The 14960-nt window shown below is 33.8% G+C and overlaps 1 protein-coding gene across 1 annotated transcript; it reads right to left on the bottom strand.

Moving 5' to 3' along the window:
• Positions 1 to 1599: 1599 nt before the first annotated feature.
• Positions 1600 to 11252, bottom strand: LOC113717001 (pectinesterase-like). The gene is made up of 2 exons (XM_027241615.2): positions 10091 to 11252; positions 1600 to 2400 (listed from the first exon to the last, which is right to left on the bottom strand). Exons 1-2 carry the CDS (start codon positions 11172 to 11174, stop codon positions 1700 to 1702), a joined length of 1785 nt encoding a protein of 594 aa, XP_027097416.1. The 5' UTR covers positions 11175 to 11252; the 3' UTR covers positions 1600 to 1699.
• Between the last annotated feature and the right edge of the window lie 3708 nt (positions 11253 to 14960).

Raw genomic sequence — 14960 nt, 5'->3', positions numbered from 1 at the left:
GTAAAATGATTCTAAAATTTGTTGACCGTTAAGTGAAATAAAATATAGGAAACTGTGTTATCTTTTACTTGTTGAAACTAAAGCATATAGGTTGATGTGCCTCTGATATATATATATATATATATATATATATATATATATATATGAAAAGTTTTAATGCAATGAGACTTTCATCTTTGCACCTTATTGTTGGGCTACAACTAATTTCACTAGCTATGTGAAAAGTTTTAATATGACTAAACTTTCATCCTTGCACCTTATTGTTGTGCTACAACTAATTTCACTAGTTATGCTTTTCCACAAGCTCTAGTAGTATAAGTACAAGTCCATACAATGGCATTTCTTTATAATCATAAATATAAATCTTTTAAAGTTTTTAGAGGACTTATTTTTTCCTAACTAAAATTTAGCAACAGTGGAAATCAAAGATTAAAAAGTATATATACATAGAAAATTAAAAAAAAAAGAAAATTTGAGTAACAAAAGGAATTCAGAAAAATATAAATTCATAGTAGGAACAAAAGAAATTTAATAAATAAAAAGTATTAAAGTTATATAAAAATAAAAAATAATTTAAAAAAAAGAATAAAAAATAGATTTTGGATATTGGGTGGAATCAATCTAAACCCATTTCAAAGTGATCTTACCCAAATTAGTCCCAAAACACATATAGATAAGGTTAGGTCTAAATCCATATTATTCGATCTCATTTCAAATCTAAGCAGATCTCACCCATCCCACTCATTTTGCCACCTCTATTTGAAAGGAACAGTGAACAATTTGCATTTCATTTTTATCGGAATGTATTAAAAATGTACAGCAAAAGTCACCGAGTGTTCGTTTTACTATTTGAAATCTAATCATTCAGGGATATACACAATAATTATATATACATGTCAAATGTGTACGTTAATTAAAGTCCCATGCAGTATATTTAAAACTCAAAATGCGTGGCAACTTGCAATGTGCCCGATCACTTGGATGTACAAAGTCCAATAAACCCGGTAGCTTTTGCTTTAGAAACTCGGTTGTGGATGACTGCTTTCTGTTAAAGGCCGCGTAAAATCAACTAGCTATAGGGCTCTTTTGCTCAGCGTATGACAATTTCAACCTTTAGATGATATATAATTGAACGTTTTGGGCACTCGAAAATGTAGCAACTGGCCAATGCTTTCCATAGCAATCCCAATAGCAAAAGATGAAGTGGAAAAAAGTTTAAAAAGGAAAAAAGGTGTTTGTTTGGGTTCAGCGTGGTTCTGTTGTCTTATTTAATTGTGTAAACGATGCCTTAAGATTGAGTAAGTAATGTTTCAGACATTTCGAGGTTTTCACCTTAAATTGATGTGCCAACCCTTGGGCGATCTTCCAGCGTTGCTGGTACCTGCTACAAGGCTCGCTAGCAGATAAATATTTCAGTTTCAGGTTACTCCCAAAATTCAATCATAAATAAAAATTTGCAAGAGAGAGCGAAACCGATTATGTGAGCATATGTTCTCACTTATTGATTCCCCAGTTTACTAAAACAATAGGATCAATTTCTCCAGAACTGCATGCCTAGAATGGTGAAGGGTTGTTTTGTGGGATTTTTTTTTTGGGGGGGGGGGGGGGGGGGGTGGGGGGGTTGGTGGAGGGGAGGTGCGTGGAGGGGACCCTAGCTAGCTGAAGAATCTAACTGGAGAGTATTACAATGACAACCAATTCAGGAGGGTGTCAAATTGGGATAAAATGGGATTCCAGTATTAAGCAGCCATGCAGTTCCCTGGATGAAATTTCCGACCGTAAACTGACTGGCAACGGTGGTATTGGTGATGACCCTGTAACCAGGCCATTTTACTCTGGCAGTGGTGTTTGAACCGGGTCCTCTATTCTTATACTCCCCATAGAAAAGGGTTGACAATGCAAAACTACCGTTCCACGGCAACCATCCAGCAGGGTCTATCAAGCTTTCCATGTTTGACAGAAGGTAAACAGTTCTTGAATATTCTTTCCACGGACGACCAAGATAGCTTCTAAATGAGGATAGGACGGGAAGCAAATCTGCCGCTGCAGCAACTTTGCAGTTCAAGATCGAAATCCCAGTATTTTGGTTAGGATCCTCTCTTCCTTGGGCAGTGAATAAGTTTTGCTGGTTTGGGTTTGGTCTCCGGGCATAAAGGTTGCAAAGTTGGAACACAACAGCGGCATTCCCGAAGATGAAGTCGACTGTACCATACACATCGCATTCCCTATAAAATTGTCGAAGGGAATGCACGTAGAGCGTGTCCTGGTAGCCGATGAAGCTGCATTGGTAGAATGCTGAGAGATCTGAGCCACTCCTCAGGGCCACTGCTTGGTGTTGGCTAGGTCCAGCGTAGTTTTCAACGGTGATCCCTCTGGCAATGAATCCATCTCCCACCACAGCTGCAAATTTTCAGATAAGCAGATCAGTGAATTGTTCGGTAAAATTGCTGATGAGACCTTGGCTTGATAATGTGGACTAGTTCACAAGGTGGAAGTCCCAGATGTCTCCAAATTTAACATAAGGGAAGTTAAGGGACATGGACATCGAGGAGGCGAACATCTATAGTACACGCACAACCTTTGGCCACTGTTTGATCTGTAGGTCACTGTATATCTCTTGAACTCATTCCAATATGAGATTCCCAGAGCTTGAGTTGGAGTTGCCTCAAGAAAAGAACAAATACTCTTCGAGTTACTTAATTCAAGAGGATCCCAACATGAGAAGCCTAAGTAAATGGGATATCCACGTGCAACTAAGGGCGGGGTCTGCTGTCATAATTAAGTTGGTTTTCCCACTAAGGCAAAAAATTTAGGATTTGCATGGATTAGGTGTTTTTACAAGTATATATTAAAAACTTTCACAGAAGATATATATTGGAAATATTCTTACAACTTAAAATTTGATTGGTATATTTTTGAGATTTTTTTCTTCCCTACCACAACCATCTATCGCCCTCTCTCCACCCCCTCCCAAGCCACCACCAGCAAGCAATGCCGCTGCTTAAGATAGATGATAGAGTTGGTAGCGGGGAAGGAGGAGAGGAGAGATAATAGTAGTAGTAGGTGGAGAGAGAAAGAGGTGGTAGAATTTTTATTTTTTGAGTGTTTTTTTAGGTATTATTTTAGATTATATTTGAAGTGCTTTTTGAAGTGTGCTACTATAACATTGTATAACAGCGCATTGTATGTGAAAAACTCCTAATTTAAACAGACTCTCAAACCTTAAGTCTAAGGTTCTATTGAAGCCACTGATACGTGGAAGATAAATCATTGTTCGATCTCTTTTATAAAATTCTATGTATAATTTCTGATGAACAAGGTAAAAAGTTTGCAATTGCTGTGGAAAGGTTGCACCCTCCTACTTCAAGATGGGAACTATAGAAACAAGGTTGTATGTTTTCAATGAAGACATGGATATGAATGGCACCGTAACAATGGAAGATGCATTAGAAAAAAATTACAAAATACTTGTGCCACCTATAATTTAGTAAAGTGGTGAAAGAGAAAGTAAGGAAGGTGGAAGACAAATTATTAAAAAAATAAAAGAGAAAGAAAACAATAGCATTATTATGATTACAAGATTATGACACATTTGTGCCTCATATTTTAAATCATTATCTTGTGATAAGACAACATTACAATGCTTTTCTTAAAGCATATATCATGATAGTTAACCTAACGGTCAGGGGATGGATTTTAGAAATCTCCATTGAATTCTGTGTCTCACAATTGGAACTGGAAACAGAAATGAGAGACATAGAACCCAAAAAAAAAATGCCAAGAAAACAAGGGAGGCTAGACTAGCTCCAAGAAACTATCCGGGTTTGACGCTCATGAGATTCTACTAGACGCATTTTGCGACAAATCGGCCCTACTTCTGCAGTTCTACCTTAAACACATTTTGAAAATTAAGAAAATTGACATTTGAAATTTGAAAATGTTGACAGAGTATCTGAGGGTCCATGTTTGAAGTACACGGACCCCCAGATCCAGCTCTTTAGGCTAGAGTGAATGGCGCCGGTAATCCTCGGAGATGCCGCAAAAGGATGCCCAAACAAGAAAATAAGAAAGCATAAAAGGGCCCCTTCCTACAACAACTATAGCTCGTTTGTCGAAAGAGAAATTGAGAGAAAAGAAAGCGTTTGGTAGAGAAAGTGTGTGTGTTTTTTTTTTCTTTTTTTTGTTAAATGAAGAAAGGAACAAAACAAAAAAGTGGATGATTTGGGATGATTGTAACTTAAAATTTCTCTCCAAAGTTGGAGAGCAGATGGAGAGAAACATCAACTAACACTAGAAAAAGATGTCAAAATACTTATTCAAGGCTAAGGACAAAATTTAATAGACGTAAGTCACAATATTTCTTTTTTAATATCCAAACTCCCAAACAAGAGAGGAGAAAAGTCTCACCAACTTCTCCACCCCCTCTTCCCCCCCCCCCCCCCCCCCCCCCCACAACCTATCTTACCATTTCTTTTCTTTACTTTCTAACTCCTAATGAAAAGACTGCAGAGTCTAATACTATCTCATATGATCTTCAGAAGGAATCGAACCAATGTTTCTATGCCACTTCAAGGTGAGTTAAAAATTTAACTGATAGAATTCGTTAAACGATATAACAACTCTACCCAGTTCAAATCTTATGTTTCATTTTTGTCACCACAAATCAAGAGTGACGCAACAAGTAACTCCTCAAAAAAGTACACTATTTTCCTTCCCGTTAAAAAACAGAATCATTTGTTTGATGTAGGGATGTCAAGCGGGTTTTTTGAGTTGGGTTTCAATAAGGTCAAACTTGACTTACAAGTTATATGAATTTTTAGGTTTTGGGCTCATTTTAAAATGATTCAAATTCAACTCACATTATTATATGAGTTTTAGATTTAAATCGACTTTGGCCCAAACTCATAATTAAATGGGTAAAATATCAAAAAACTCTCTATAATTTGTCAAATGTATAATTTAACTCCCTCTGATTTGAAAACCGCACTATAATTTCCTATGGTTTCAATTTAATTAAAATTGAACAGAAAGCATTTAATCTAACGGTTTTATGTGAAATGTCAATATTGCCCTTATATAAATGAACTCCTTACAGTTTGTTGAATGCTCAATTTAACTTCCTTTAGTTTAAAAAACTGCACTATAACTCCTTGTGATTTTGACTAAGTTGAAAATTGAACGGAAAGCACTTCATGTATAGCAAGGGCAATATTGATATTTCACATACAATCGTTAAATTGGATGTTTTCTGTCTAATTTTTAATTTAGTCGAAACCACAGGGAGTTATAGTGTAGGTTTCCGAACCAGAGTGAGTTAAATTGAACATTTGACAAACCACAGGGAGTTTTTTGTATTTTATCCTAATTAAATACATAATTATATATAATATATTTTATAATTATGAATTAATATAAATTTACATATAAATTATTAACATTTTATATCATAACATGTACTAATATTCAAGGCATACACTAATATGTGTGCAACTAATAAAAATATTTGTGAAATTTTTTAGTATATTTATTGAAATCATTTTCAAAACAATTGGTTTTATATTTTGAAAATACATATGTAAATTTTCACTAAAATAAAAGTTATACAAAGTAGTTATTTGGTAGTTATTCATAACCATAATTGATAGTTGCTAATTAAAATTAAGATTTACTAAATAAGTTGAAAAATAGAACATGAAAATATACGTAGTACTTGGTAAAAAAATCATATTGGTAGTAAGTAGTTATCAAAGATAGATATATTTTTATTTATACCAAAAGTTCCTTCATCATCAAGGGTAATTTAGGGAGTATATAATAAAGTAACATTTTTATTTACCACAAACCCCCTCCTCTCCCTTTATGAATAGATATTATTATATATGTTTTACATATATAACAATATACTCATATATGTGTTACACTTTAATCGGATTTGATCTTAGTATGATTTAAACTTGACTCATATTTAGTTCCAACCTAATATTTAAGTCTAAACTCTATTGATCCAACTAAAGTTGAGGTTCAATGAACATTTTTGCGCCTAACAGGCAGAGCTCGAGCTGGCCGACTCCATTGACGGTTATGGTTTGATGTGCATGATTGCATGGTCCCATGGCTTTTACTGAACTACTTTTTCCCTTTGGTACACCAACTAAGGAATGAATAACATTTGGGCGGCCATGGTTAATGCAAATTTTTATGGTTTTTATTCTTAGTATAATGCTTTTTATTTTGAGGGATTCTTAGTATAATGTTTATTTTAATGTTTTGGTAGTCATGGTAATCAAAGTGGTACGGCTCGATGATGTAATATTTATATGATACATTTTTTGTTCTATTGAAACTGTCATATTTTTTATTTCTATTTTGATCTATCCTAAAATTATTATATTGTTATTTACCTTGAATGATAAATATTATCTTGTCTACTTTTCACATTTGCCCTTCAACATGTTGAGAAAAGCTTGTGAGACCCATAGTGCCATGCTTAACTTTTTTACAAAGAATTTTGAAGAAAGTGGACGTGACATTATTGGCATCCAGGAGAACAATTTGAGAGTCACTACAAGATTTGACCCCACAGCCCAATGAGAACATGTTTCTTTTCTTATTTCCACCAATGAAGCTACAGCCAACGCGGATACTAAAGGAGAGGGATAGTATCAGAAAGCTCGGTGGAGGTCTCTGTTAATATCATCGAACGCTTTTAAAATTTTAAAAATATCACTTACTTCTTCTAATAATTATAAAAAAAGTATATTAACTTTCACTTAATGCATAATTCACATATTAAATAAATAAAGTTCAAAAAAATTAAAAAAGAAAAAGAAACAAAAATCGCTTTCTTCTCTTTTCCTTTTTTCCAACATTCTCTCTTACTCATTTTTTTGGATGACTACACAATTTTTTATTTATAAATTATATTTAATTGAAGTTTATTTATTTTTACTATTTGTGATTGTGATAGAGTAGGATGTGATTTATTTGTTCATTTTGAGTTGATTTTTGTAATGGTTAGTAGTACAACTTAAAGGCTTGGACTAGAGGTTGATAAGAAGTTGGGAAAAAATATAAGGTTCATAAGAAGTCAATCTTAAAGATATAAAATTAAATTAGTGCTAGTGTATTTATTTAGAAATATCTTTTTATTTTTCAAATTTATATTTTTATGAAGCATGACTTTGTGACGTGGTGATACTATTAGAGATTGCTTTTTAGGTGGTGATTTTTGGAGTAAATAAAGTATTTTAGGAGTATTTTTATTTAACAAAATAAGAAAAAGAGTAGTTTAGGGTTTTCAAAATTTTGTTATACAAATAAGAAAAGTAATGAAGGTAAGTGATAATTTTAAAATCTAATTAGAGGTCCTATATGATAAAACAAGTGCTTTCCAATATTTTAAAAGAAATCTCAAGGGAGGTTCCAATACTATCCCAAAAGCAAACTAAAACAAAATAAGTGCTTTCCATACTACTGTTGAAAAAAAAAGCACAACCTCCAAAGTGTGAGAAAAAAATTTGGGACGGAAGAAATAATAACACAAGTACAAAAATTTAAGGTGGAAACATACCCATTAAAAAAAAACAAAGAAGTCATCAAATCTTTTTTATCCGTAAAAAACAGCAATAATCAATTGGTTTTACCATTGAAATTGCATTTTGCAATAAAGCTCTCACGCTTTTCAAAGCTAAGAGTCTGGTTGTCAGTAATCTTGTCAGAAGAATTAGTATATAATTCAACATGACCGTTTGACAATTAAAGCTCCCAGCATAATACTCTCTCCGTTCTAAATTGTTCATCACATTTTGCATTTTCAACTTTTTAAAAATAATAGTTTGATGGTAATATTAGTAGATTTATTTGCAAAGTTGTCCTCAAAATTTTGAATTTAAATTTAATAAATATATACATACATATTTATATATATATATAAAGTTATGAATAATATTGAAAAAAGAGTTTAAGAATAACTTTGATTTTAATAAAATAATAAATATTTTAGAACATATCAAAATGAAATATGTAACACTTTCAGTGAAACAGTAAGAAATAAGTATGCGAAATTAATGACTAGTGGGAGAATGTCCTGCGAGGACAGAGGTGCATGCGCATTTAGGATTTATTCAGCATTTCGATGCAAAATGCAGTGTCGACGGAGCAGTTATTCGTTTCCCCCAAGCCACGTATTCTACTGGACAAGTGGAGTAATATGCGCAACGGATCTTCTGTCTCACACTCTGTGCCACTCTCTGTGCCACTTTTATTATATTGCTATTTTTTCAACATAAACATCACGTTTTAGTTCTTTTTTGTTTCCTTAAAATCCAATAACTATTAATTGAGTAAAAAATAAATACAACAGCTTAAAAAAAGCAATATATAATAGAAAATTAAAAAATATAGTAGAAAATTCATAAAAAATCTCATTTTTTATGCATTTTGATTTTTTGAGTTTGTTAAATTTTGTGTATTACTCAATTAATAGTTATTGGATCTTAAGGAAACAAAAAAGAACTAAAACGTGATGTTTATGTTGAAGAAATAGCAATATAATAAAAAGTGGCACAGAGAGTGGCACAGAGTGTGAGACAGAAGATCCGTTGCGAGTAATATGGGATACATATGTTATGTGGCAGCATTACTTAATTGGAGACCAACAAAACAATCGGTCGACGCCGACACTATGCTTCGGGGACGGAGACTAGAAGATAGTAGTAGGGATGGCAACGGGGTGGGGTTGGGGCGGGGGACCCCTCCCCCGTCCCCCGCCCCGTTGCCTATTAGTTCCCCCCGTCCCCCGCCCCGTCCCCCGCCTCCTGCTCCCCCCGCCCCGCCCCGCCCCGCCCCGCCCCGCCCCGCTTCCCCCGCGGGGTTAATAAAATTTTATTATATAATTTTATTATAATTAAATTTTAATAAATAATCAAGTACTAAAATATCAACACATCACCAAATTATTATTCATTGTAATTTTACAATTGAAACTCATTAAAACAATCAAACAAAAGTTATTTAAATACAATCCAATATGATGAAATAAATATAACTAAAATAGTCAAGTTTTCACATTTAGTAAAAATGCAATCACTAATTCATTATTGTGTTTGTACTTTTTTTTTAGAAAAAAGTGTTATTCTATTAAGTGTAATTAGAAATTTAGTATAAATATATTAGTAAATTTAGTATAACTAATTAATAAATTCTATTAGTAGACATGTAGAATTATTCATATAATTGATTATATCAATTATATTACATAAACTAATATACATTATATAGTATATCTAACTAATAATATCATTATCATAAGTTTATAACTAATTAACTTACATGTTATATATAATTATATTTTTTTATATTTTTTTTTTGCGGGGGGCGGGGCGGGGGATGGGGCGGGGGTATACTCCCCCGCCCCCCGCCCCGTTTCTAAGCGGGGGGAAAAAATTCCCCCCCGCCCCCGCCCCACCCCCCGCCCCGAGAGCCCCCCGCGAGGCGGGCACCCGCGGGCACCCGCCCCCATTGCCATCCCTAGATAGTAGTATTATTACACAAAACATATGATGAGAGTTTGTGTGTGTCGTGGATGGAGTATTATTTAAAATAATTATTTTAATATTTTTTTTGATATGATAGATATAAAATAAAAATAATTTAAAATATAAAAAAACAATTGAAAAGATATGTTGTTTATAACTTAAGAAAAATAATATTTAGACAAAAAATGCCATATGAAAGTATCAAAAAATTTTAGTATCCGAACACGCTTCTATAAAAGTGCAAATGCCGTATGGGGTAGGAATCAGCGAGTATGGACAGTATTAGAAGTGTGTATAGTATTTGTCACGTACGGTGTGCTTGGATAAAAATTATTTATAAAAATTTATCTATTTACGTCTTAAACATATTTTTTTATTTTTTTATTTTATATACATTATAATATTCTTTTTTTTTAAATTATCCCAAATAATCTCTTTTCCAATCCAAACGCATACTAAATAATTAACCATCTATCTATTCCTACAACACGCATGAAGAAGAAAAGAAAAAGAAATAAATAAAAAGAGACGTAGAAGATGGGAGTTATAATTACCGACTGTGGAAGAGCGGAACGTAGTCCATCCTGCCCCCACGCTCCGGTTGCCCTTTATCACTGTCTTTCCGATGCCGTCTCCCAAAAACATGATCATTGTCTTCCTCCTTTCCACCTCAATGTACTCGTAGTAGGCCCCGGCCTTTATGTAAATCACGAATCTGGTGGTGCTAGAGTTTGGAGCCGCCTGTAACGCGGCATTGATAGTGGTGAAGTTGCCGCTGCCGTCCTTGGCCACTGTCAGATTGACTTTAGTTTGGTTCAGGGGCGCCTGTAGCAATGCTCTGTCCTTCTTCTTCAACCAAGTTGGGAACCCATCTCCACTCTTCACCGGCGTCCCAAACTCTCCCTCCTCCTCCGGGAACACTGCACCTGCCGCTGCTTGCTGCTTCTTGACTCTCTTGAGCATGGCTAGCGAATTGCTGACATGGTGGGAAATCTTGCGAAGCCTTCCCTCGATGAATTTCCTGATGTACTTCCTCCCCGAGAAAGCGAAACCATCTAGACATGTGTCCTGATTGGTCATTGCGGCGCTGAAGAGGGTCTGCAGGTCCATGTAGTGCTGGAGAGCAGATTTGTTGGAGGAAAGATCGGAGATGGCGGCCTTCAGCTGAGCAAAGGTGTCGTCCAGGAGCTGCAGGCAGTCTTCCAGAGCTCGACGGTCCAGCGGGTCCAGATTCTGTAACTTTCTGCGAATGCGGGTGCAATTTTGTTTGGAGTCCCTGACCTCGAACACGGTGGAGTTAACCATGCCTGAAATGATTTCCGGGAGCGTCCTCTGGCGAAGATCCGGGAATGTGGCCAGAGTGGAGACGCAGAGGTCTGGGTAGAAGGTGTCCTGGCATGTTGAGTGAGCAATTTGAAGGTGTTGGTGGACGTGAATACTACTTCTACTGGCGGTGGTGGTGCTACTAGTAGTAGTAGTAGTAGTAGTATGTGATGGTGATGGATGTTGTAGCACTGCGTTGGTGTTTGTGACAAGGGAGAAGAGGGCCAGCAGAACAAGAAGAGCCAGCAGAGCGGCTAAAGTGAGCTGGAGTAGCTTTGTCTTGTTTTTGATGCCGCTCATTTTGAGTGGTGGCATTCCGCAGCTAAGCTGGTTAGCAGGTTAGAGCTTTGAGTGTCGGCGGTGTTTGAGAATCTGTGACTGTGAGGAGGCTCCCCCAACCCGTCGGGACGATATATAGATTAGAATATTAGATGCTGTTGTTTTGTATTTTAAAATTCAGCTCGGACCGTCCGGTCAAACCAATTGAACCGTTGATCGGGTGATTGTCCCAGTCCAGTTATGCTTCAAATCCAGTAGGGCTAACAAATCGCTTCATTTAGTGGAACCCAGTTGATTGGGAGGGTCCAACTAGTGAACCGTCAAATCGGAACAAATTTTTTAAAATCAGTCCGTTCATTCAATTGGTCAAAATTTTTAAAAAAAAAAAGCAAAAGTAAAAAAAATCCTAGAAACTAATTAGATAGCCACAACTTATGGTCGATTCAAGTCAAAATCAAGACTCCAATCATCTTCCTTTCTTTTATTTCTTATTTTTCACCTAATTTTCTTCAATTTCTTCTCTTCCTAATTATCTCTCTCTTTATCATCTCATCATTAATCTCTCAAATTCTTTCAATAAAGTTCAATTTTGTGCCTAAACTGTATGTGTAGGTTTGATTTCCTAATCTATGATTTTTTTTTTACTTTGTAATTTACTAATTTTCTAAAGTAAGATTCTTATTGTTTTGGTGTAAGCTTGTCATATTGATATAATTATAGCTCTTTTTTTCTTGCTTTTCTTTTATTTTGCTTTGTATCTTCGCTTGTCTTTTAGTTTATTTTATTATAAACTTATTAGCAAAAGGACTATACTTATGATCATGTGTCTAAACCTTTATAGTGGATTGTAAATTGCAGATATGATAAAATTAGCAATATATAATTTATTTTTTTTAAATATGACGACACTGGCCAAAAACAGTCAGTCCAATATTTGAACTAGTGACTCGTGACCCAATGACTTTTCCGATTCAATGAACAATCTTGGTTTTAAAACCTTGGTAGATACGGTATAAATATGTTGAGGTGCGATGGAAAAAAATTTAAAATGACTAATTTTAAATCCCTCAAATAGAGGAAGCTGTAACTTGTGAGGCCCCGCATCTTGTTTTCCTCTTGATTGTCTGGGAAATGTATTGTACTCTTCTTGAGTTTTGATAATTTCCTATCATCAATTTGACACTCAAGGTACATATTTAGAATAAATTATATCCTTACAACTTAAGGTACATATTTGTGGAGAGAAACAATTAAAATGTTTGCTAAATAAATTAACCATAATTTAGAATTAAAAAACAACTAACTTGCTATATAAAAAGGGAATCGATACTAGGTGCACTTTTTCTATTACTGTACTTGATAGATAAAAGGAGTCATATATGATGTACGTGATAAATAGAAGGATTTAGACATGAAAAATAATTAAGTTATTTAAAAACTAAATTAATCATAATTTGATTATGTTAAAAAGGGCTCCAATAGTGGACTAACTTTTTTATGTACTTGATGATTAAAAGGAATTGGGTATGAGGAAACTTCGATTCTGTTGTTTCTTTTTACTACCATAGTGATAATAAGAATCTTAAGGTAAGAAAAAAATATTTATTTTGTTATATTTGAAAGTTGTTACTTTTGGTTGTAGATGATGAAACTTATTTGTTAATCATGTGTAATAATGGCCCCATAATTGAAATAAAAAGTTAGATTGAATCGTTAAATGAACTATTATTATAGATGAGGGAAACTTTTGGAATTAAATGAACTTCTCACACCTAAAATTATTTTTATTATTGCTTTTTTTAATTGGAATAAATTATTACAAAGATGTAGGTTTCAACGAAGGTTATTCATATTTTCAAAAGCATAGGGAATGACAACAAAGTTGTAGAAACTTGAAGAGAGGTTTTTGAAATTATCCAATTGAATAACAGATTCACAAAAGATGCAAAGCAGCTACAATTTATACATGCTTCACGCTTGTATTGATTGGAGTTGGTGGAACCGGGTTTTGCATCAGTTCGTTGGTTAAAATGTTATACAAGAAGCCCGTGTCTATACTCTTAAGAGTTCATATTGTCATTCTTCCCTGTCTCCCCCCCCCCCCCCCCCCAACTCATCCCAACCAAAACAAAAACAAAAACAAAGGCAACTTTCAATATTTGTTTTTGATATTCTGTTCTATTATAAGTAGGAGTCTTGAAGAAGAGAATGATGGGGGAAGGAGGGGAAGACGACTCCTGCTATTGTTTTTGTCGTGTGTCTGTCTACTGCTGCTACTCTATGACGGAATTGATGTTGGCAGGATTCGAACTTGACCAACGCCCTTGGAAGAAAGTTTAGAGTTATTTGTATCCTTTAGGATCCATTACAAAATGTATCGGAAGGTATAACATATGATTCGTTTGATACTCACTCAAATTCGGGAATATATAGTACCGATCTTTGTATTTATTCTATGATGAAAATTTTGCTAATATAACAAAATGTATGTTTTCCACCATTACATACTCTTAATTTCAATTGCTTGACTATTTAACCACTACGAGTTATGCTAACTTGAAACCATATAGCTAACCACCAAGTCATGACGGAGCCAGGGGGGCTGGGGGGGGGCCATGGCCCCCCAAAGTTTTGAAAATTTTAATTCATAATATTTAAATATATGTATAAGACAAAGTTGGCCCCCCTAATTTTTTATAATTTTAGTTTATATATATATATTTATATATTTGTGTGCGTATGAATTAGTCACATTTAATTTAATTTTTTCTTCGAAAAAAGTTATTTATTTTTTATTGTGCTAATTATTTAACATTCAAAAAATTAAACATATAATTTGATAATCCATAGTTAATTGACCAATTTGATATATTATAATAAAAGACTCAATTCATAATTATCAATGGGCTAAAACAAAAATAATTACTTTATTGGTCCATATACAAATATACAACTTAGCCTAATTGATAAAAAATTTAAAATTAGTGATCTATACTCTTGTTGACCCATATACAAATATACAAATAATTACTATTCAGGCTTGGTGAAGGCAAGAAATTGGGTGATCTATCCTGTTGTTGACAGATTGATTATATTTATTCTCACTCTTCCTATGTCAACTGCAACTGTAGAACAGGCATTTTCAATGATGAATATAATCAAATCAAAGATCCAAAACAAGATAAAAGATAATTTATTGAATGATTGTCTAACAATGTACATAAAAAAAAAATCAAGTTGTTCAAAAATTTTGTACTGATTCAATTATAGATGAATTTAGTTCTATGAAAGAATATAAAACTCAGTTTATTTTTAAGAAAAGAGGTTGATATTCAAGGTATGCTAACATAACTTTTATCTTTTATTAATTGAAAATAGTTATATTTATATTGCACAGTTATATTTTTGTTTATTGGAGCATTTTCTCATAATGTACAATTTAGGTTGTTTGTGACGTTATAAGATATTTAATCAAAGGTTATTTCTTGTCTTAATTTTAGTTATGACTATGTTATATATTTATGAAATAGACATATCTTTATAATTAAAGTTAATTTTTGATATTTTAAGATGTCATATATTTAAATAGATAAAAATTATTTTAAATATAACATATTAACGTAATTTTATTTGAAAAAATTTTGGCATCCCAAAGAAAAAATCCTGGCTTCGCTCTCGCTGCCACCGACAGTAGTATTTCTTGGAAACTATTTGGTATCTAGTGCACTGTCACATCAATCCATTTCTTTCCAGGAATGCATATGTAAAGTCCCAAATGCATGCTGAAAACAATTATAACAGGTCCCAAATGCATGCTGAAAA

The sequence above is a fragment of the Coffea arabica genome, chromosome 11c (assembly GCF_036785885.1).
Source record: "Coffea arabica cultivar ET-39 chromosome 11c, Coffea Arabica ET-39 HiFi, whole genome shotgun sequence".
NCBI classification, from domain to species: domain Eukaryota; kingdom Viridiplantae; phylum Streptophyta; class Magnoliopsida; order Gentianales; family Rubiaceae; genus Coffea; species Coffea arabica.
This window is presented reverse-complemented; position numbering and strand designations above follow the sequence as displayed.